This window comes from Stenella coeruleoalba (assembly GCF_951394435.1).
Source record: "Stenella coeruleoalba genome assembly, chromosome: 18".
Classification (NCBI taxonomy): domain Eukaryota; kingdom Metazoa; phylum Chordata; class Mammalia; order Artiodactyla; family Delphinidae; genus Stenella; species Stenella coeruleoalba.
In genome coordinates, this window is record NC_137164.1 from 50,271,797 (window position 1) to 50,295,248 (window position 23,452).

Here is a 23,452-nt window from a genome sequence, read left to right on the forward strand (position 1 = left end):
ACCAAGGCTTGATTTGTGACCCAAGATATGAACTATCCTGGAGAATGATCCATGAGCACTTGAGAAGAAATTGTATTCTGTTGTTTTTGGATGGAATGTCCTAAAAATATCAATTAAGTCCATCTTGTCTAATGTGTCATTTAAAGCTTGTGTTTTCTTATTTATTTTCATTTTGGATGATCTGTCCATTGGCAAAGTGGGGTGTTAAAGTCACCTACTATGATTGTGTTGCTGTCGATTTCCCCTTTTATGGCTGTTAGCATTTGCCTTATGTATTGAGGTGTTCCTATGTTGGGTGCATAAATATTTACAATTGTTATATCTTCTTCTTGGATCGATCCCTTGATCGTCATGTAGTGTCCTTCTTTGTCTCTTGTAATAGTCTTTATTTTAAAGTCTATTTTGCCTACTATGAAAATTGTTACTCCAGCTTTCTTTTGATTTCCATTTGCATGGAATATCTTTTTCCATGCCCTCACTTTCATTCTGTATGTGTCCCTAGGTCTGAATTGGGTCTCTTGTAGACAGCATATATACAGGTCTTGCTTTTGTATCCATTCAGCCAGTCTATGTCTTTTGGTTGGAGCATTTTATCCATTTACATTTAAGGTAATTATCAATATGTATGTTCCTATTACCATTTTCATAATTGTTTTGGGTTTGTTATTGTAGGTTTTTTCCTTCTCTTGTGTTTCATGCCTAGAGAAGTTCCTTTAGCATTTGTTGTAAAGCTGGTTTGGTGGTGCTGAGCTCTCTTAGCTTTTGCTTGTCTGTAAAGGTTTTAATTTCTCCATCGAATCTGAATGAGATCCTGCTGGGTAGAGTAAACTTGGTTGTAGGTTTTTCCCTTTCATCACTTTAAATATGTTCTGCCACACCCTTCTGGGTTGCAGAGTTTCTGCTGGAAGATCAGCTGTTAACCTTATGGGGATTCCCTTTTATGTTATTTGTTGCTTTACCCTTTCTGCCTTTAATATTTTTTCTTTGTGTTTAATTTTTGATAGTTTGATTAATATGTGTCTTGGTGGCTTTCTCCTAGGATTTTTCCTATGTGGGACTCTGCACTTCCTGGACTTGATTAACTATTTCCTTTCCCATATTAGGGAAGTTTTCAACTATAATCTCTTCAAATATTTTCTCAGACCCTTTCTTTTTCTCTTCTTCTGGGACCCCTATAATTCGAACACTGGTGCGTTTAATGTTGTCCCAGAGGTCTCTGAGACTGTCCTCAATTCTTTTCATTCTTTTTTCTTTATTCTGCTCTGCAGTAGTTATTTCCACTATTTTATCTTCCAGGTCACTTATCCGTTCTTCTGCCTCATTTATTCTGCTATTGATTCCTTCCAGAGAATTTTAACTTTCATTTATTGTGTTGTTTGTCATTTTTTGTTTGCTCTTTAGTTCTTCTAGGTCCTTGTTAAACATTTGTTGTATTTTGTCCATTCTATTTCCAAGATTTTGGATCATCTTTACTATCATTACTCTGAATTCTTTTTCAGGTAGACTGCCTATTTCCTCTTCATTTGTTTGGTCTGGTGGGTTTTACCTTTCTCCTTCATCTGCTGCATATTTCTCTGTCTTCTCATTTTGCTTAACTTACTGTGTTTAGGGTCTCCATTTCACAGGCTGCAGGTTCCTAGTTCCCGTTGTTTTTGGTGTTTGCCCCCAGTGGGTAAGTTTGGTTCAATATGTTGTGTAGGCTTCGTGGTGCAGGGGATGGTTGCCTGTATTCTGATGGATGAGGCTGGATCTTTTCTTTCTGGTGGACAGGACCACATCTGGTGGTATGTTTTTTGGTGTCTGTGAACTTATTATGATTTAGGCAGCCTTTCTGCTAATAGGTGGGGTTGTGTTCCTGTCTTGCTCATTGTTTGGCATGGGATGTCCAGCACTGGAGCTTGGTGGTCATTGAGTGGAGCTGAGTCTTAGCGTTGAGATGGAGATCTCTGGGAGAACTCTCGCCAATTGATATTACGAGGGGCCAGGAGGTCTCTGGTGTACCAGTGTCCTGACGTCAGCTCTCCCATTTCAGAAGCTCAGGCCGACACCTGACCAGAACATCCAGACCCTGCTAGTGTTGGTCTCCTGCAGAGGTGGGGGGCAGCTGTGGCTCACCATGGGAACAAGGACAGTGACAACAGAAGGTCTGGGAAGCAGTCTTTGTCATGAGCCCTCCCAGAGTCCTCCAATAGCCCCACCAAAGATCCTCTAGCCTGGGCTTAATTAAATTTAAAACACGTTTGAAAAAACGTTTGCCTTCCTGCAGAAAAGGACTTTTCTAATATATGCAAAGTAGATGGCCGCATGTTCCCACACTGCTGAAGAAAACCCAAAACCAAAAAGCCAAATAACAAACACTCATGCCATTGTTGAATCACATGGAAATCTCATGGAGTAAATTGGAATAATGATTGTTTGTAGTGACAAACTTTTTTCTTTTCACCATGCTCTTTCAGGTGGTGGCTGGTTAAAATAAATGCATAGTTGTGTTTTTACACCCAAAGTAAAATGAATTAACCTTGCCAAACATTGTGAGCTCTTTCATGTCTGCCTTATTTAATGCTTACTAAATACTGTGATAACTTCTCATGTGACTTGATTTTGTTCTTTCTCTGAAGATATGAAAATTATGGTAGGGTGGTACGCCATAGACATAACTCCCATGATGCCTCAGACAGGTGGGTGTTTCAGATGAGTTATTCATTAGCAGAAACACAAAGACAGTCATTTTTGAGAGTAGACTTGTTCAAGACAGGCTGAATATTTGTAGCTAGCCTCAGGCTTTCCCTGACATCCTGGGCACATGAAGGAGAATCTGTGATATCATCAGGGGTGTTTACAGGGCAAACTGTGCTTTTCCAGCTTTATGCTTCCAGAATACGGCTTGGAGGTGTAGAATAATCAATCCACTGCCTACCCTACCAAGGTGGCCCTCCTGACAGGAAAGGGAAGGGGCCGCCACAGAAACATAGGATATTTCTGAGCCTTAGAGAAAGGAACCCTAAAAGCAGAACAACAGCTAAGTTCACTTGCTTTATGGGACAGTGCATTTCTTTTCAAAAACTCCTAGGCTTGTGGAAAACCACTAAATGATACTCAATGGCAAATAGACTGACAAATGCAAATTAGAAGGAAAATTCAAACAAAACTCGTAAGCACAATGATGTAAATAATCTAATATTGATGAAATAAATAGATAATATTCTTACTAAAGTACATTTATAGTCACACACATACAAACACCCACACCCATCAGAAGAACTTAACTATTTCTCAGACACAAGTTTTATCTGGTCCAGTAGCCAGTGTCTTCCACCAAGACACACTTAGTGATTGTCTTTCATGGTGGGGACTTTAAAAAGTTAAGTAGACACTTTGAGTATGTCTATTTTGGAATTTTTATCTGTGAATTTTTCTGAACCATTTAAAAATTGTTCATAATTTTGATGTGTTCTCAGGGTCCTGAGTTTACCCCCCTCTATACAAAGTATCTGATTGGTTTTTGGGTTTCCAGCCTTGGCTCATCCAATTGACTGTTCTGTGATTTGGCAGGCTCTCTCCATACCCTCTCCTTGGTCGTCATGATTTCGAAGCTTACATCCTTGTTCTCTGTTGGCTCTCAACTCACCAAACAAAGGGAACCTAATCATCTGAATCCAGACACCAGTGAAAAATGCCCCCTCCATTTTATTTGCCTTTCTCTGCAACTATTAAAGAACAAACATACTTGTGAAGTGTGACCAGGCAGACTAAGCTTCGTGCTCTTAGTGTGTTTCAGAATAACGGGACCTTAATGCCGTCTATGCTTACTTTATATTTTAAACTCTGTTGGTTACCTGAACCCTTCCTGTTACTGGACAGCATTTTGGCTAAAGCACATCGAGCTTTTATCCTAAGTAACAAAAATCTGCAAGCCTGAGACGTTTCCCCTTTGACCCCTTGACCTGCGTCTCAAACGACATCTTCCTAAAACGTAGTGTAGGTTATTTATCTCCTCGCATTTGCTCAAATGGATGCCCATGTGACACTTTTCTACCCTTTTGAAGAGGCTGTGTCCACTTTGATGTTCACCCAATACCACGTTGGAGCACCAGTGTGTGCTGACATTGTGCCAGGTGCTGGGAACACAAAGATGCATAAGACACCAGCCTTGACCTTAAGGAACTCACATTTCATGGAAAAAGATGAATACATAAGCACAAATACTCAAATTTACCATGGAAAGTGCTTGTGGAAGTGTGTGCCGGTGCTATGGGAAGGAGCAGAGGGAGTGGCTAACTTTGCCTGAATGAGTGGGAGACCTCACTGAGGACGTGGTTGTTAAGAGGCGCTTCCAGCAGAAGCAATGATATGTCCAAGAGTTCCACACGAGCAGAGACTGAAAATAAAGGAAAAGGAAAATAAATAATAGTCTCATCACCCTAGAAAACAAGCTTCATAGTGTGCACAAACTAGGACATTTTACTGTCCTTCCTCTGCCCGATCATTAAAACATGTCACATGAGGCAGAAGCAAAAATAGTACCTGTGGAGATGCCCTATGTGAGCCAGTCCCTATTCTAAAGTCTGGGGACAAAACAAAATCCCCGCTTTCATAGAACTTGCTTCCTAGTTGAAGGTGGAGGAGGGAGAGACTGAAAATAAACAAACACAATATAATATGTCATGTGGTGATAAGTGCCTGGAAGAATAAAGCTACTAATGAGATATACAACAATAACATCTGTAAAAGGGGCTGTTTTCTGGAAGGGGGTCAGATGGCCCTGCAGCACCTACCTGCACTCATGTATCACACCTGCTGGTGAACCACACTATGATTTCACTCTGAGTTTCTTTAAAAATGCGGGGAATTGCATTAGGCATTTTTTAACCTTATTCTTGCTTTAACCGACACTATTCCTTCTACCTCTGTTTGTTCATGTCTGTTTATCTTCCAAGATCCACCTTGACCTGCACCTCATCCCGAAAGCCTTCTGTGATCCCCGCCTCCACAAATAAGCTTTCTCAGCTTCAAACTTCCTTGCACTTGACCTGAACCTTTTCTACGGCACTGACCACTTGTTGCACTTGGACGTATGTCTGATTTTTCCCTCTAGCTCTGTGTGTGTAGGGGCTACAGATAATTCATTCTCGACTTCCTCACTCACAGTCATCAGCACAGTATATTGTTTACCTCCAAATATTTGCTTAATAAAGATATACTATATCAAGTTAAAAATTACATGTTAAATAATATACTGTTTTAGTACTTTTTCTGATTCAATATGTTTGGTCTGTCAGCTTCAGGTGATGCTTTGAAATGCAAACTGTAAATCATGGTATAATTCTCCAAAGAGCTTGCTTTCCCTGTATCACAAGGTTATATAAAGCATTAAACAGGCTTTTTTTTTTTTTTGCTGATTGATCAGTCTGATCAAGCTAGCTCCACTGCTTTGGTGATCATCGTTCCTACTATTGGGCCTTCTATCTTCATTTCCCTTATTTTCTTGTCTTCTCCCCCACTCCCTTTTTTTTTCTACTTATCTGTCCGTCTTAACTCTCTGCCTCTGTCTCTTCTCTCCCTTCTTCTCCCGGTCTCCCCTCTCTTCTCCTATCCTTCCCATCCATCCTTTCTCTATTCCCCCACTGTCTTCTTTTCATTTCTTTCCAGTGTCTCCTGTTTCTCTCTTTTCCTTTTGTTCTTCTCTCTCCCTCCCTCTTTTCTGCCAGCAAGGTCTCTTCTCTCAACCCTGTCCACGGTGCTGAACTTATAATGAAGCAACTTGTACATAGCTGTTGTGTTGGCTTAGGGCTCTGCTGAAACTCCGCAAACAAAATATAGCTGATTATAAGGGACTGAGTTCCTATTACATAAAAATCAACAACATTGAAAACACTACATATTAGTTATTAACCATTTTGCATGTTGTGCTTCTTGTTTTACATATCCTTATCACCAATTTGAATGTGTTATGTTGTAATTAGAATAATTGGACCTAGAGAAGAATTCTTTTATTAGCATGGAGAATAGGGTTTGCTATATTTTATCCTACCCAAGTCAAAGCCTGGGAAGATTTCGGTACTCCAAGTCTGTAATATGTACATCTCCTCCCCGAATAGGACAAAATTTTACCAAATCCATGATGTTTTATAACTATTTTTTGTAATTTATTTGATCTTTCTATAATTATTTTTTGCTACAGGAAAACAAACGAGAGGGATGAGCCAAAAGCCACAATCAGTTGGCACAGATCTGGTGACACTTTGGACAGGTAAGGTGTTTTGAACCACGCAAGCGGAATGCATAACATATGTTAAATCCAGTTTCTTATAAAGCATGAGACATTTAAATGTTTACCAAAGTAAGTTTTGAACCATGATATTTTATCTCCAGGGACAGAAGGACTATAAAGATTGAATTATCTTCTTCTTCAAAACTCACAAAATCTTGACTTGATATGCCATTTTCCTAAAATCTTGCTAGCAGTAGATCAATAGGAAAAATTCCGAAGAAACCGGTTTGAATATAGGTGGGGTGAGCACTGCATGTGGTCTGTTCAACTTTAAATGGAGAATATAGGTTTTTTGTGTGTGAGTAGCCAGTTCCTGTTCTAACTTTGGTCTTTCCATCCCAGAGGCAGAGAAACAGCAGTTTCTGTATAATTACCTTATGGAGAGACTATACCTTTTAATAATACAGTAGTTTTGATCTGCTCTAGGATAAAGACATTAGCTCTTTACTTTAGAAAGTGAAACTACTCTTTTGGCAGTGGAGTCACCATATGGCTGTGGAATGAGTCATTGGCTGAGCCTGTTATTGGCTCAGTCTTAGACAGAGGGAAAAGAAGGGCTCATCCCTATATAGAAAATTGAGGAATATCTATTCAAGTTGAAGTGTAAATGCTACAAGTCACATTTTAATTTTATATTTGGTAGAGGTGCTTATTAGGCATAAGTAAAGAACAAAGTTAACATGTTATTTGGAATCTAGACATAGTGAATACCTGAGGCCATTTATAGTTGAAGCCACTCCCTGTAGCTAAAGATGTGCTGCTTTTGGAGACAAACATGCCACCCGCTACAATTGAAGCACATATGCTGAAACCTATGGCATCTAATAGATTCTATATTCACACCATGCCTGTGCCAATTAATACAGCAAATGCATGCACTTCTGCACTCTTCATAGCTTTTTTAAAAAAATAATTTATTTGCTTTATTGAAATCCATCAAAATTAATAGTCTCTACTTTTTGAAAGATACTGTTAAGAGATAAACATCAAACCAAAGACAAGGAGAAAATATTTGCAAATCATAGATCTGATAAAACACACACACACACACACACACACACACTTATATCCAGAGTTTATAAAGAACTCTGCAAATAAGAGAGAAGTACTTCCAAATGGCAGAGTAAGGACCTCCAAAAATCCACTCCTCCAGAAAAGTATTAACACTGGAAAAAACTGTCAAAATCAACATTTTCCGAACTCTGGAAATTAACCAAAGGCTTGAAACAATTTGCTAAGTGTCTATTCAAGAAAAAGAGTTGGCTGTCAGTAAGAACGGCACGAATTGCCACATTTTAAAGCTTCCTATTCACCTATTCCTCTCCCCAGCTCCATGGTAGCCTTGAAAACCAGCAGCCTTGGAACAACGGTAGCTTCTTCATAGCTTTTTAAGTCAATCTCCCGAATAGCTGATTAGCCCTGGTATCCCTAAGGAGGTGACTTCTCTCTTGTAATTCAAAAATCAGTTTGGGAGAGGAGTCATAGTACCTCTGCCCATTCACCTCCGCCTTGCAGGCTGTCCTATTACACTGCGAATTGAGGACGGAAACCCTACTTCTAGGAATGTAATTGCAAGTGAGATAATTATGTCTCAAGAAAGGTGAATATGTGGGAGACCTAAGCCTTTGTAGGCTGTGTGTCTGAAAGCTTTTCTCAGGCCAGTCAAGATAGAGCCTTGGAACTTAGCGATACACTAGAGCAGGCCTCACAGGCAAGCTAATTGAGTCATTCTCAGCCTCAGCGACAAATCAGAATTACCTAGAGAGCTTTTTAACTCCGCTGATGACTTGGTCCCACCAGCTGTCATCCCCCAAATTCTAATTTAATTAGTCTGAGGTAGGACTCGGACATTTTTTAAAGCTTAGGAAGTGATTCTGATGTGCAGCCAAAATTCAGAGCCACCAACCTAGCCCAAACCTTCATTTTGTAAACTAGAAAATGAGGCCAGAGACTCCCTGCCTTATTTACACAGAGGTTTAGCGGCGCATGTTTGGAAGAAGTATCCTGGTCAGGTCCTTCCGCAGGTAGTGTCTGTCTCCCAAGAGTGAGCTACATCTCTGTAAGTGTGGGAACAGATGTGAGGGAGAGAACACAGGAGTCTGTAAAGAAAGGCAAGTCCTCATAACAGGAGTCAGACTCCTATCATGCAGGCCACTCCAAGTGCAAGAGGTGAAATAATTTTGGGAGTTAGATGATCAAATGTATCAGGTGTGTATGTGTGCCATTTCAATACTAACGCATATAATAAATGACTAGGAGAAAAGTACTGACTTTACGTTTGAAGAGTTCCCTTTTAAAATATACATCTGTTGGTAAAAATATGAAGTGTTCTAAAGAAATATAAGTTAATAATTGTGTACATGCATACACTATGGGGCAAACCCTGAAGGTGGTTTCTTGACTAATTTGGAAAACCTAGGTTAAGGAGCCCTCTAGTGTTCGGTTATGGAAGTGTTACTTTTCCTTTGGTTGGATCCTGCTGCTAGTTATATTGTTTAGGTATTTCCTGTCTCTGAGACTGACTCCTATTAATCTCATATCACAACTTGGCAGAAAATTAGTTTCTAAGAGAAGTACAAAGTTAATCTCCCTAAGTAATAAGAAATTGATGAATGCATTGGAATGATGGTTTAGAGCTCTCCAATATTGTTTATACACTGATTCCCCTAGTGGAGTGAAAGAGATAGTGGAGGTGAAAAATAGCAACTGGAGAAAGACATGTTGATCATGAGTGTTGGAACAATTACACTACAGAACCAGGTGTACGACATTGGGGCCTACTGGGAAGACTTTGGAGATAGACTACTTCCTGGCTGTGTGGCCAAGAGAAAGCCACACACCTTCTCTGAGACTCCATTTCTTCATCTATAAAGCGAAAATAACTACACCTACCTTGTAGGGATGTTCTGAAGAGTAGAGGAAATTGTATAAGATGAGTGGCAAAGAGTAGTAGGTAGCTATTTTTATTATTACATGCAGTATTGCCCACATAGATCAACAAAGTAGAATTTTGATTAACTTCATTTAATTGTAACCTCAGAACTCTCCTTTATTTAAACCTTGAAGGTGTTTGAAATTAACGCTCTGTTTTCTTTAGACAGATTGTCATTTTCCCTGTACCAGAGTAGCAATTTCCCAAGATTATTTTTATCTTATATGAGGATCTCACAGACAGCTATAAACGCTGAGTAGTTTCCACAGAACATTTAAGATTTAGGGTTACCTGACATCTTATGGTATTCACAGTGGTTTACTGCAGAGCTCTTTAACTATAAACACATCAGAGGCTCAGTAGCAATTAGTACAGGGAATTTACTTATAGTCTTTGGCCTAATGATCACCTGAGAGATCATCATGAGTTTTTTTTTTTTTTTTTTGCGGTACACGGGCCTCTCACTGTCGTGGCCTCTCCCGTTGTGGAGCACAGGCTCCGGACGCGCAGGCCCAGCAGCCACGGCTCATGGGCCCAGCCACTCTGCTGCATGTGGGATCTTCCCAGACCGGGGAACGAACCCGTGTCCCCTGCATCGGCAGGCAGACTCTCAACCACTGCGCCACCAGGGAAGCCCTCATCATGAGTTTTTAATACTTGGATTCATTCTGTACAAGACAATACCTGTATTGTGAACAGTCTATTGAGAATATGGAGCTCTGGAGGATTCCAACCTTTCTTCCTTTTTACATTCAAGAGTTATCAGTTTGTGGCATTACATACCGTAAACAGAAACTATTTGGGGTTGACTCGTGGAATTTTAACAATTAGGGTTATTTACCCAATGTTTTAGTTGCACATGTCAAAGTGACATCTAGGAATTGAAATCATTTTAAAGCTATGACAATTAAGCCATATTTTTCTATCATGAATGTTTTTTTTTTTTTTAGAACAAGGCAAGCTTAGTGTTCTTCTTCCCAGGAACAGTTTATAAAGCCCTGTACTAAAGTGGATGATAAAAGTGAAAGTTTAGAGGAAGTTATAGTAGACCCATAGTATGGGATCAACAGAAGAATCTTGCTGATCTTTTGTTTTCTGGAGCCTGATTTTGCCACATCCTAGCTTTGTGCAAGCCTGCAGAGTGCTCCAGAAGACAGCCCCACATCTCAGGAAGAGCTTTCCTATCTGGTGTGTTCTTCCTGGCGGAAGGGACAGAACAGGGGTTGCAGTTGTGAGATCCCACCACTGGCATGCAGACTACAGGATTCCTAGTTTGTCTTATGACCCAAAGGACAGACAAACACACCTTTTCCAGAACTACCCTCCTTGTGGAGACCTCAGTTTAGAGGGTTTAAAACCTCTGATGGTCCGCAGGGCCTATTAACAAAATGTGTTAGTCAGTGTAAACAAGTTTGCCAGGGTAGAGCAACTCTTGTAACAAGTTCCTTCTCCTGCCTCCAAATCTTGGTCAGTTAGCCCGATAGAAGATTACTGCTCACTCCCCTCAGAGTCCAAAGGGATTGGCTGGAAAATTAGGGGACGACCCTGTTCCATGGAATGACTCAGGGACCTAGGTTCTTTCCTAGGTTTTAATGCTGCCATCTTCAACCCACGGGCATCAAAGCCATAGCAGAAGGGGAAGAAAGAGCAAGGAGGATCACACAAGAGGTTTTATGATGGGTTTGCGAGTCATGAATAATATTTCTGCCCACGTTCTTTAGTTTAGAATGCAATCATATGGTCCCAACTTAATTGTAATGAAGATTGGGAAATATGGTCTTCCTGTGTGCTCAGAAGGAAAATAAAGAGTTTGACGAGCATATAGCATTGTCTATGCCACAAAACATTTTTTAAAAATTGCTTAAGTCTTCCACTGATTCCTTGTAGCGACATAGGAAGTACTGTCATTGGCTAGATATATTATTAAACAATAATGAATATGAAATAGTTAATGAGTTAAATGCTCAAATGAGTCAGAAAGGCTAGTTGAAAAACATAAACTTTAAAAGTTGCAATAGGGCTTCCCTGGTGGCGCAGTGGTTGAGAGTCCGCCTGCTGATGCAGGGGACACGGGTTCGTGCCCCGGTCTGGGAAGATCCCACGTGCCACGGAGCGGCTAGGCTCCGTGAGCCATGGCCGCTGAGCCTGCGCGTCCAGAGCCTGTGCTCCACAACGGGAGAGGCCACACCAGTGAGAGGCCTGCATACTGCAAAAAAAAAAAAAAAAAAAGATACACATTTAACAGGGAAGACATATGGGAACATATGTTTATGTATGACTGATTCACTTTGTTATAAAGCAGAAACTAACACACCATTGTAAAGCAATTATACCCCAATAAAGATGTTAAAAAATATATATATAAAAAAAAAAAGTTGCAAACTGTATCAAAATAGCCTCATAAATAGATTTTGTTGTAAGTAGCTTTTTTGTTAATTGCAAAATTTTCTAACATGTAACACCTGAAAAGCAATTGTTTTTACCAGAGGAAGTTTCTGTTGTGAAGTGATTATAGCAAGAACGAGATCTGAAAGGAGTTTAATAATCTAAATGTTCATCCAGACTTTTGTTTTATTTCTTTATAAAGGATCTCGGACAGAAATGATGCTGCCAAAACATATAAGGCCAATACCCTGGATAACCGAGTAACCAATAGGTAACAGTATCTACTAACTTTGGGAAAGGCTCAAGTAATACAATATTTTTCTAAGCGTTACTTATTTACTTGATATTAAGTAGGATTCTTCAATCCTGCTTAATATCTTTCTGTAAATTCTCATCCTCTATTTTTTTGTTTGTTTGTTTTTTAGATGTTGGGGGTAGCAGTTTATTAATTAATTTATTTATTTTTGCTGTGTTGGGTCTTCGTTTCTGTGCAAGGGCTTTCTCTAGTTGCGGCGAGCGGGGGCCACTCTTCATCGCGGTGCGCGGGCCTCTCCTGTTGCGGAGCACAGGCTCCAGACGCGCAGGCTCAGTAGTTGTGGCTCACGGGCCTAGTTGCTCCGCGGCATGTGGGATCCTCCCAGACCAGGGCTCGAACCCGTGTCCCCTGCATTAGCAGGCAGATTCTCAACCACTGTGCCACCAGGGAAGCCCCATTCTCTATTTTTTTTTTCACACAAATAATTCTGGCATAAAAACTTTACTCCTGCTCATGGTTAAAGAAAAATAAAGTCTTACTTCTGGCTTCAGAATCAAGAGAGTTCATTGCTTCAGGTCATCATTCTTACCACATTTATGTTTCTGTTTAAGTTATCCTGGTGGCAAGATTATGAAATACATGTAAACGTCAATTTTACATTCCTATTGTTAAAGAAAATTACTGAACCCAGCAAACAAAAACACGGGGCTTAAAAGATAATGAATTTTCTAAAGAAAAAAATTTCTTTTGGAATCTAATACACAAAAGGTAAAAAAATCATGAGATCAACTTTTCAAATTTATTCAAATACTGATGCTTTCTTTTTCTTTCTCACAAATAATGTTAACTTTTAATAATAATAACTCTAAGTTCATGGACAATTGCAAATTGATGCAAGAATTCATTCTTTGTTGCTGCTCAAACTTTGCCTTCTTTTTTTCTTACCAGAAACATGTCCACATTTCGCTCACCGGAAGAGACAAAGATGTATGTACTTTTCTAACTGACATTACATTTTAAGGATAAAGTGTATTTCTTCCTATGTGTTCAAGAAAAATCAGGATATACTGCCCTCAGACCAAAGTTTCATTGTAGTTCAGCCATGCCCCCATAGCTTTGGCAGAGTTGAATAGTAGAAATATTGAAATGCTCTACAAAATTTCAAGTGTTTTCTGTCTGGACTTTTACACAGAAGGACTTCTCCTCTAACCAAACACCAAAGCTTAAGTCATTCTTTTTTTTCTTTTCTTTTTTTAAAATCTAGAACCTTTTAATTTTTTCCCTATCCCTATGGCAACTCTTTCTTCTTGCACATTTCACTTGCTCCCAAAACACCCATCGTATCTACAATACAACTTAGTCATGAAATCATGGCTTTGGTAACAATCTATGTAGACAAAATACATTTTCCCTGTACTAACAATGGTTGTAATAAACTACCAAACTAGGTAGATTTTTGAAAACTTAGTTGGTTTTTAAATTTGTATTTACAAATAAAGTAATTTTCACACTGGACTGCACCTCCAGTAGTTGAAAAAGGCCTGAGTGACCTCCATTTTTTTTGAGGGTCTGCATATATTAATAAATGCTAAGTAGAGATTTAAAGTGGTGTGATTTTTAAATGTTTTCTTAAACTAATGCTTTTAATGCAAAAAATTTCAATATGATTCTGTTAGTCACAACATATACAGGATCAAAAAATATATGTAGGAATCCATAGGACATTGGAATTGATTGGTCTGGGTTTCAGACACACCATGTCATATAATGAATGACTTCTTCATTCAATTCCTTCGGTTTTAATTATTTGTATGATAGCCTGGCAATTTGTAAAATAGTAAACTAAGGAAGAACTTTTTCTCTTGTGCTCTTTCATGCTCAAGTGAAATATTTTGTGATGGATTCAGAGCAGGTGGGAATAAGAGTAGATTATAAGACCTTTCAAAGGTGGGGTAGAGTGGAAAAGTTTCAGAAATGTGATCATTGTTTGTTCTTGTGATGAAACAGGCAACCTGGAGGTTTGTTCAGTGCAAATGCCACCAACACCCCAGCTTCCAACTCTGCTACTACTCCTGTAAAGAAAAAGAGGTATGATGGGCTCGTTGGGACTACCTCTTGCTGCAGTCCTGTAAGGGATTATTCTTTATTAATTTCTGAACTAAAACATCCACAAAGGCGCCCAGGCAGCGTCCAGAAGTTGCTCTGCCCTTCCTCATTATTCCCTCCTCCCCTTCTCAGGGGTCCAGTGCCTGCTAGCTACTCCTGTCCTCAAACCTCAGTCCTTTCCCTACCACCCACAATCTCCCTTTCAAATATGCCAGCTTTTCCCCCCCAATTTTATTGAGAAATAACTGACATACAGCACTGTGTATGTTTAAGGTGTACAGTGTGATCGTTTGATTTACATATATTATGATCACCCCAATAGGTTTAATTGATATCCACCTATCATCTCATATAACATCCTTATGTCAATAAAAAGAAAAAAAAATTCTCCTTTTGATGAGAACTCTTAAGATCTATTCTCTTAACAACTTTCCTATGTATCATACAGGAGTGTTGACTATAGTCATCATGTTATACTTTGCATCCCTAGAACTTATTTATCTTATAACTCTATTGTCCTTTGTTGAATGATATTTTAAATGGATATAAAATAAATTGGTCTAAAGGGCAAAAAACCCAAAAAGGTAAGTTTGTACCTTTTGCCCACCTTCCTCCAATCCACCTGATACCCCTGCCTCTGGTAACCACAAATCTGATCTCTTTTTCAAGTATGCTCTCTTAGGGTCTTGAATAACTAGGTAATGTTTTGATGATGGAGCTCAGATATTAAAGAGCAAGGTACTTCAGGTTATACATTTTAACAGAGTCCTACTACAGGGAATTCCTGCCCTGTGTGTAATAACTGCAGTGTGGCCAAGTGTCACCATGCTCCTGAAACCAGCCTGAATCTTGGATGCCTCCTCTGCTCTGTGCATTGTGCTACTTCCAAGTACAGAGTCAAAGGCCACGTCTTGAGGCCCCAGTCTGCGTTCTTGTGGTCATTCCTCTTTCAGCTTCCCCTGCGTGGCCTCGCATTTTTGCCTGTGCTAAGTTCCATTTATCTAGTAGGCATGAAGAGGAGCTAGACTTTGGTGGTGCAATATTCTCCATGTGACAAAATGTGATGGCGGAAGTGATTTTTGCATGTTGAAGAGAACACTGTGCCAGTGAATCATGATGCAAATGGAAAACAAGCATTCGTGAACCTCAGTGCTTTTGAAATTTTCTTATTTTCTTTGCCTGCTCCTAGGACTATGCCTGGTATAGGGTAGCTGCTCAGTGTTTGTTGATGGGCTGTCTGACGGTCATGGTGCTGCTATAGTCCTCCTGGAGAGAAATGGCTGATTCTATTTTCTCCTGCAGTCGGAATTTTCGTTGTATCTACAGTCTCAGAAAATACGACCACCTTTCTCTTAGACCCAAATTTCACATCCCCCCCCCGATTCTGTGTCTGTTAAGAAAAGTTGGAAGGGAAATTTAAGGTCAGTTAGTTCAGTCTCCTACCCAGTGCAAGAATCGTTCCTCTGACACATTAGGCATAATTCAGGACAACTGAAGCCAGCAATATAACTCTCACTTTTGTGATATGCCTTGACTAGCTCTCAGTGATTGCAATGAGCTGAAATCTGCTTTGATTTACTCCCATCCCACCTTAGTTCAGTCCTGTGATGCCTCAGAGAATAGATCAGCGTCAAGAATTTAAAGGAGTCTCCTGTCCTTATCCCTTACTTTCCTTCTCTAGGCTATATTACTCTCCTCTGAACAGCTTCATTTTTGATCCTTAACTTAGTCTTTTTGACAGTCCTTAGCTATCTCTACCAATTAAAATTATGTCCTGGTAATGTGAAGACACCTTTCTAATTGGATATATATGTGTGTGTGTATATATATGTGTGTATATATATATATATATATATATATATATATATATATATACACACACACACACATAAATATATATGCATCTATATAAAATTGAGGTTAGCATTGCTGTGGTGTTCATTTATATTTTCAATATTCTTACTTGTCAGAGTTTCCTATCATACAGTTTTTCTTTAAAACTGTATTTTGAGTAGAGCACAAGATTATTGTTATTTTTATTATGAAATATTTTAGAAATGCAGAAAAATAAAAACAGAGAGAGGTGTTTTGATGATAAGCAACCATGAGCTTACCATCTAGATTCAACAAGAGTTATTTTCCAGATTTCCTTCAGACTTTTTTTTTAACATCTTTATTGGAGTATAATTGATTTACAATGGTGTGTTTGTTTCTGCTTTATAACAAAGTGAATCAGCTATACATATACATATGTTCCCATATCTATTCACTCTTGCATCTCCCTCCCTCCCACCATACCTATCCCACCCCTCTAGGTGGTGACAAGACACCAGGCTGATCTCCCTGTGCTATGCGGCTGCTTCCCACTAGCTATAGGATTTACAATGGGTAGTGTATACATGTCCCTGCCACTCTCTCACATTGTCCCAGCTTACCCTTCCCCCTCCCTGTGTCCTCAAGTTCATTCTCTAGTAGGTCTGCATCTTTATTCCCATCCTGCCCATAGGTTCTTCATGACCATTTTTTTTTTTGATTCCATATATATGTGTTACAATACAGTATATGTTTTTCTCTTTCTGACTTACTTCACTCTGTATGACTGACTCTAGGTCCATCCACCTCACTACAAATAACACAATTTCATTTCTTTTTATGGCTGCGTAATATTCCATTGTATGTATGTGCCACATCTTCTTTATCCATTAATCTGTCGATGGACACTTAGGTTGCTTCCATGTCCTGGCTATTGTAAACAGAGCTGCAATGAACATTGTGGTACATGACTCTTTTTGAATTATGATTTTCTCAGGGTATATGCCTAGTGGGATTGCTGGGTCATATGGTAGTCCTATTTTTACTTTTTTGACAAACCTCCATACTGTTCTCACAGTGGCTGTATCAATTTACATTCCCACCAACAGTGCAAGAGGGTTCCCTTTTCTCCACACCCTCTCCAGCATGTATTGTTTGTACATTTTTTGATCATGGCCATTCTGACAGGTGTGAGATGATATCTCATTGTAGTTTTGATTTGCATTTCTCTAATGATTAATGATGTTGAGCATTCTTTCATGTGTTTGTTGGCAATCTGTATATCTTCTTTGGAGAGATGTCTATTTAGGTCTTCTGCCCATTTTTGATTGGGTTCTTTGTATTTTTGATGTTGAGCTGCATGAGCTGGTTGTAAATTTTGGAGATTAATCCTTTGTCAGTTGCTTCATTGGCAAATATGTTCTCCCATTCTGAGGGTTGTCTTTTGGTCTTGTTTATGGTTTCCTTTGCTGTGCGAAAGCTTTTAAGTTTCATTAGGTCCCATTTGTTTATTTTTGTTTTAATTTCCATTTCTCTAGGAGGTGGGTCAAAAAGGATCTTGCTGTGATTTATGTCATAAAGTGTTCTGCCTATGTTTTCCTCTAAGAGTTTGATAGTGTCTGGCCTTACATTTAGGTCTTTAATCCATTTTGAGTTTATTTTTGTGTATGGTGTTAGGGAGTGTTCTAATTTCATTCTTTTACATCTAGCTGTCCAGTTTTCCCAACACCACTTATTGAAGAGGCTGTCTTTTCTACATTGTAAATTCTTGCCTCCTTTACCAAAAATTAGGTGACCATAGGTGTGTGGGTTTATCTCTGGGCTTTCTATCCTGTTCCATTGATTTACATTTCTGTTTTTGTGCCGGTACCATACTGTCTTGATTACTGTAGCTTTGTAGTATAGTCTGAAAACAGGGAGCCTGATTGCTCCAGCTCTGTTTTTCTTTCTCAAGTTTGCTTTGACTATTCGCAGTCTTTTGTGTTTCCATACAGATTGTGAAATTTTTTGTTCTAGGTTTGTTCTAGGTCTGAAAAATGCCATTGGTAGTTTGATAGGGATTGCATTGAATCTGTAGATTGCTTTGGGTAGTAGAGTCATTTTCACAATGTTCATTCTTCCAGTCCAGGAACATGGTATATCTCTCCATCTGTTTGTATCATCTTTAATTTCTTTCATCAGTGTCTTATACTTTTCTGTATACAGGTCTTTTGTCTCCTTAGGTAGGTTTATTCCTAGGTATTCTATTCTTTTTGTTGCAATGGTAAATGAGAGTGTTTCCTTAATTTCACTTTCAGATTTTTCATCATTAGTGTATAAGAATGCAAGAGATTTCTGTGCATTAATTTTGTATCCTGCTACTTTACCAAATTCATTGATTAGCTCTAGTACTTTTCTGGTAGCATCTCTATGTATAGTATCATGTCATCTGCAAACAGTGACTGCTTTACTTCTTCTTTTCTGATTTGAATTCCTTTTATTTCTTTTTCTTCTCTGATTGCTGTGGCTAAAACTTCCAAAAATATGTTGAATAATAGTGGTGAGAGTGGACAACCTTGTCTTGTTCTTGATCTTAGTGGAAATGGTTTCAGTTTTTCACCATTGAGGAGATGTTGGCTGTGTGTTTGTCATATATGGCCTTTATTATGTTGAGGTAAGTTTCCTCCATGCCTACTTTCTGGAGGCTTTTTATCATAAATGGGTGTTGAATTTTGTTGAAAGCTTTTTCTGCCTCTATTGAGATGATCATGATCATATGGATTTTATTCTTCAGTTTATTAATATGGTGTATCACACTGATTGATTTTCATGTATTGAAGAATCCTTGCATTCCTGGAATAAACCCCACCTGATCACGGTGTATGATCCTTTTAATGTGCTGTTGCGTTCTATTTGCGAGTATTTTGTTGAGGATATTTGCACCTATGTTCCTCAGTGATATTGACCTGTAGTTTTCTTTCTTTGTGACATCTTTGTGTTGTTTTGGTATCAGGGTGATGGTAGCCTCGTAGAATGACTTTGGGAGTGTTTCTCCCTCTGCTATATATTGGAAGAGTTTGAGAAGGATAGGTGTTAGCTCTTCTCTAAATGTTTGACAGAATTCGCCTGTGAAGCCATCTGGTCCTGGGCTTTTGTTTGTTGGAAGATTTTTAATCACAGTTTCAATTTCAGTGCTTGTGACTGGTCTGTTTATATATTCTATTTCTTCCTGGTTCAGTCTCAGAAGGCTGTGCTTTTCTAAGAATGTGTCCATTTCTTCCAGGTTGTCCATTTTATCGGCATATAGTTGCTTGTAGTAATGTCTCATGATCCTTTGTATTTCTGCAGTGTCAGTTGTTACTTCTCCTTTTTCATTTCTAATTCTGTTGATTTGAGTCTTCTCCCTTTTTTTCTTGTTGAGTCTGGCTAATAGGTTATCAATTTTGTTTATCTTCTCAAAGAATCAGCTTTTAGTTTTATTGATCTTTGCTACTGTTTCCCTCATTTCTTTTTCATTTATTTCTCATCTGATCTTTATGACTTCTTTCCTTCTGCTAACTTTGGGGTTTTTTTGTTCTTCTTTCTCTAATTGGTTTAAGTGTACGGTTAGGTTGTTTATTTGAGATGTTTCTTGTTTCTTAAGGTAGGATTGTATTGCTATAAACTCCCTTCTTAGAACTGCTTTTGCTGCATCCTATAGGTTTTGGGTCGCTGTGTTTTCATTGTCACTTGTTTCTAGATATTTTCTGGTATCCTCGTTGATTTCTTTAGTGATCTCTTGGTTATTTAATAGTGTATTGTTTACCTTCCATGTATTTGTATGTTTTACAAATTAGTTCCTGTAATTGATAGTCTAGTCCCATAGCATTGTGGTTGGAAAAGATAATTGATACGATTTCAATTTTCTTAAATCTACCAAGGCTTGATTTGTGACCCAAGTTTGATCTATCCTGGAGAATGTTCCATGAGTACTTGAGAAGAAAGTGTATTCTGTTGTTTTTGGATGGAATGTCCTATAAATAACAATTAAGACCATCTTGTTTAATGTATCATTTAAAGCTTGTGTTTCCTTATTTATTTTCATTTTGGATGATCTGTCCATTGGTGAAAGTGGGGTGTTAAGTCCCCTACTATGATTGTGTTACTGTCGATTTCTCCTTTTGTGGCTGTTAGCATTTGCCTTATGTATTGAGGTGCTCCTATGTTGGGTGCATAAATATTTACAATTGTTATATCTTCTTCTTGGATTGATCCCTTGATCATTATGTAGTGTTCTTCTTTGTCTCTTGTAATAGTCTTTATTTTAAAGTCTATTTTGTCTGCTATGAGAACTGCTACTCCAGCTTTCTTTTGATTGCCATTTGCATGGAATATCTTTTTCCATGCCCTCACTTTCAGTTTGTATGTATCCCTAAGTTTGAAGTGGGTTTCTTGTAGACAGCATATATACCGGTCTTGTTATTGTATCCATTCAGCCAGTCTATGTCTTTTGGTTGGAGCATTTAAACCACTTACATTTAAGGTAATTATCGATATGTGTGTTCCTATAAACATTTTCTTAATTGTTTTTGGTTTTTATTGTAGGTAAAAATTTTCCTTCTCTTTTGTTTCCTGCCTAGAGAAGTTCCTTTAGCTTTTGTTGTAAAGCTGGTTTGGTGGTGCTGAATTCTCTTAGCTTTTGCTTGTCTTTAAAGGTTTTAATTTCTCCATCGAATCTGAATGAGATCTTGCTGTGTAGGATAATCTTGGTTTTTCCCTTTCATCACTTTAAATATGTCCTGTCACACCCTTCTGGCTTGCAGCTGAAAGATCAGCTGTTAACCTTATGGGGATTCTCTTGTATGTTATTTGTTGTTTTTCCCTTGCTGCTTTTAATATTTTTTCTTCGTATTTAATTTTTGATAATTTGATTAATATGTGTCTTGGCATGTTTCTCCTTGGATTTATCCTGTATGGGATTCTCTGCACTTCCTGGACTTGATTAACCCTTTCCTTTCCCATATTAAGGAAGCTTTCAACTATAATGTCTTTAAATATTTTCTCAGTCCCTTTCTTTTTCTCTTCTTCTTCTGGGACCCCTATAATTCAAATGTTGGTGCATTTAATGTTGTCCCAGAGGTCTCTGAGACTGTCCTCAATTCTTTTCATTCTTTTTTCTTTATTCTGCTCTGCAGTAGTTATTTCCACTATTTTATCTTCCAGGTCACTTATCCGTTCTTCTGCCTCAGTTATTCTTTTATTGATTCCTTCTAGAGAATTTTTAATTTCATTTATTATGTTGTTCATCATTGTTTGTTTGCTCTTTGGTTCTTCTAGGCCCTTGTTAAATGTTTCTTGTAATTTCTCCATTCTATTTCCAAGATTTTGGATCATCTTTACTATAATTATTCTGAATTCTTTTTCAGTTGGACTGCCTATTTCCTGTTCATATTGTTTTGTGTGGTGGGTTTTTACCTTACTCCTTCATCTGCTGTGTGCTTCTCTGTCTTCTCATTTTGCTTAACTTACTGTGTTTGGGGTCTCCTTTTCGCAGGCTACAGGTTCGTAGTTCCCATTGTTTTTCATGTCTGCTCCAAGTGGCTAAGGTTGGTTCAGTGGGTTGTGTACGTGTCCTGTTGGAGTGGACTAGTGCCTGTGTTCTGGTGGATGTGGCTGGATCTTGTCTTTCTGGTGGGCAGGTCCGCATCTGGTGTTGTGTTTTGGAGTGTCTGTGACCTTATTATGATTTTAGGCAGCCTCTGTACTAATGGATGGGGTTGTGTTCCTGTCTTGCTAGTTGTTTGGCAATGGGTGTCCAGCACTGGAGCTTGCTGGTCGTTGAGTGGAGCTGGGTCTTGGTGTTGAGATGGAGTTTTCTGGGAGATTTTTGCTTTTTGATATTACATGGAGCTGGGGGGTCTCTGGTGGACCAGTGTCCTGAACTTGGCTCTCCCACCTCAGAGGCACAGACCTGACGCCCAGTCAGAGCACCAAGACCCTGTCATCCACAGGGAAAAATAGAAAAAGGGAAAAAATGTATATATATCGTTGTTCCCAAAGTCAACCTCTTCAATTTGGGATGATTCGTTGTCTATTCAGGTATTCCACAGTTGCAAGGTACATCAAGTTGATTGTGGAGCTTTAATCTGCTGCTCCTGAGGCTTCTGGGAGGGATCTCCCTTTCTCTTCTTTGCTTGCACAGCTCCTGTGGTTCAGCTTTGGATTTCAGCCCACCCCTGCGTGTAGGTCGCCTGAGGGTGCCTGCTCCTTACTCAGAGAGGATGGGGTAAAGGTGGCATCTGATTAGGGGGCTCTGGCTCACTCAGGCCGTGGGGGAGGAGAGGTACCGAATACGGGGAGAGCCTGCGTGCAGAGGCCGGTGTGACATCGCACCAGCCCGAGGCACACCGTGTGTTCTCCCAGGGAAGTTGTCCCTGGATCACGGGACGCTGGCAGTGGCGGGCTGCACAGGCTCCCCGGAAGGAGGGTGTGGATAGTGACCTGTGCTCGCACACAGGCTTCTTGGTGATGGCAGCAGCAGCCTTAGAGTCTCATGCCCGTCTCTGGGGTCCGCGCTTTTAGCCGCGGCTTGTGCCCGTCTCTGGAGCTCCTTTAAGCGGCACTCTGAATCCCCTTTCCTCGCGCACCAGGAACTGAAGAGGCAAGAAAAAGTCTCTTGCCTCTTCGGCAGCTCCAGACTTTTTCCCGGACTCCCTCTCGGCTAGCCGTGGGGCACTAACCCCCTGCAGGCTGTGATCACGCAGCCACCCCAGTCCCTCTCCTGGGATCCAACAGAAGCCCGAGCCTCAGATCGCAGCCCCGCCCGCCCTGGTGGGTGAGCATATAAGCCTCTTGGGCTGGTGAGTGCTGGTTGGCACCGATCCTCTGTGCGGGAATACTCCACTTTGCCCTCCACACCCCTGTTGCTGCGCTCTCCTCCACGGATCTAAAGCCTTCCCCTTCTGCCACCCCCCATCTCTGCCAGTGAAGGGGCTCCTAGTGTGTGGAAACCTTTCCTCCTTCACAGCTCCCTCCCACTGGTGCAGGTCCCGTGCCTATTATTTTGTCTCTGTTTTTTCCTTTCTCTTTTGCCCTACCCAGGTATGTGGGGACTTTCTTGCCTTTTGGGAGGTCTGAGGTCTTCTGCCAGCGTTCAGTAGGTGTTCTGTAGGAGTTGTTCCACGTGTAGATGTATTCTGGTGTAGTTGTGGGAGGAAGGTGATCTCCGTGTCTTACTCATCCACCATCTTGAAGCCCCTCCCCCAGATTTCTTTTTAAAGAAATGTCTACATTGTTTAGTGTCAAAGGAAATGCGAAAAGTGTTTTACTTGGAAATGGGAAAAGGGGTTTACTATATTCCAAATAGCCTGGAATATAGACAGTTACTTCCTATGGCAGGAAGTAAGTAGTTTTAATTTTATTTCCAAGACCTTGTAGGAAAGTCATCTTATTGCCTTTTTAACTGTCAATTTATTTTCAGCTTTTCCTGTGGTAGACATGTGGGTGGGGTCAAGCCTTTCCATGTTTATAATTGATGCCATTTCTTAACAGACAGTCCTGGTTTCCACCGCCCCCTCCAGGTTATAAGACCGCCCCAAGCACAGGAGCGAGCACAAGGTAAGTGAAAGGTGTCAAAGGTAATTGAGATGTCATGTGATGGAAGAATCTGTTAGATATTGACAACGTATAATTGTGGATGCTTTGGAATAAACTGGGGGCAATTTTGTGAACT

At 39.7% G+C, this 23,452-nt stretch overlaps 1 protein-coding gene across 16 annotated transcripts in view; it reads left to right on the forward strand.

The window, feature by feature from the left end:
* The window catches only part of SCEL (sciellin), a 334,162-nt gene that overhangs the window by 221,913 nt on the left and 88,797 nt on the right, over positions 1 to 23,452 (forward strand). For all 16 annotated transcript variants that reach the window (XM_079903383.1, XM_079903386.1, XM_079903385.1 and 13 more), the window contains 5 exons: positions 6,182 to 6,250; positions 11,791 to 11,859; positions 12,793 to 12,831; positions 13,852 to 13,932; positions 23,272 to 23,337. In XM_079903383.1, coding sequence (XP_079759509.1) covers positions 6,182 to 6,250; positions 11,791 to 11,859; positions 12,793 to 12,831; positions 13,852 to 13,932; positions 23,272 to 23,337 — 324 coding nt within the window. The remainder of the gene's footprint in view (positions 1 to 6,181; positions 6,251 to 11,790; positions 11,860 to 12,792; positions 12,832 to 13,851; positions 13,933 to 23,271; positions 23,338 to 23,452) is intronic.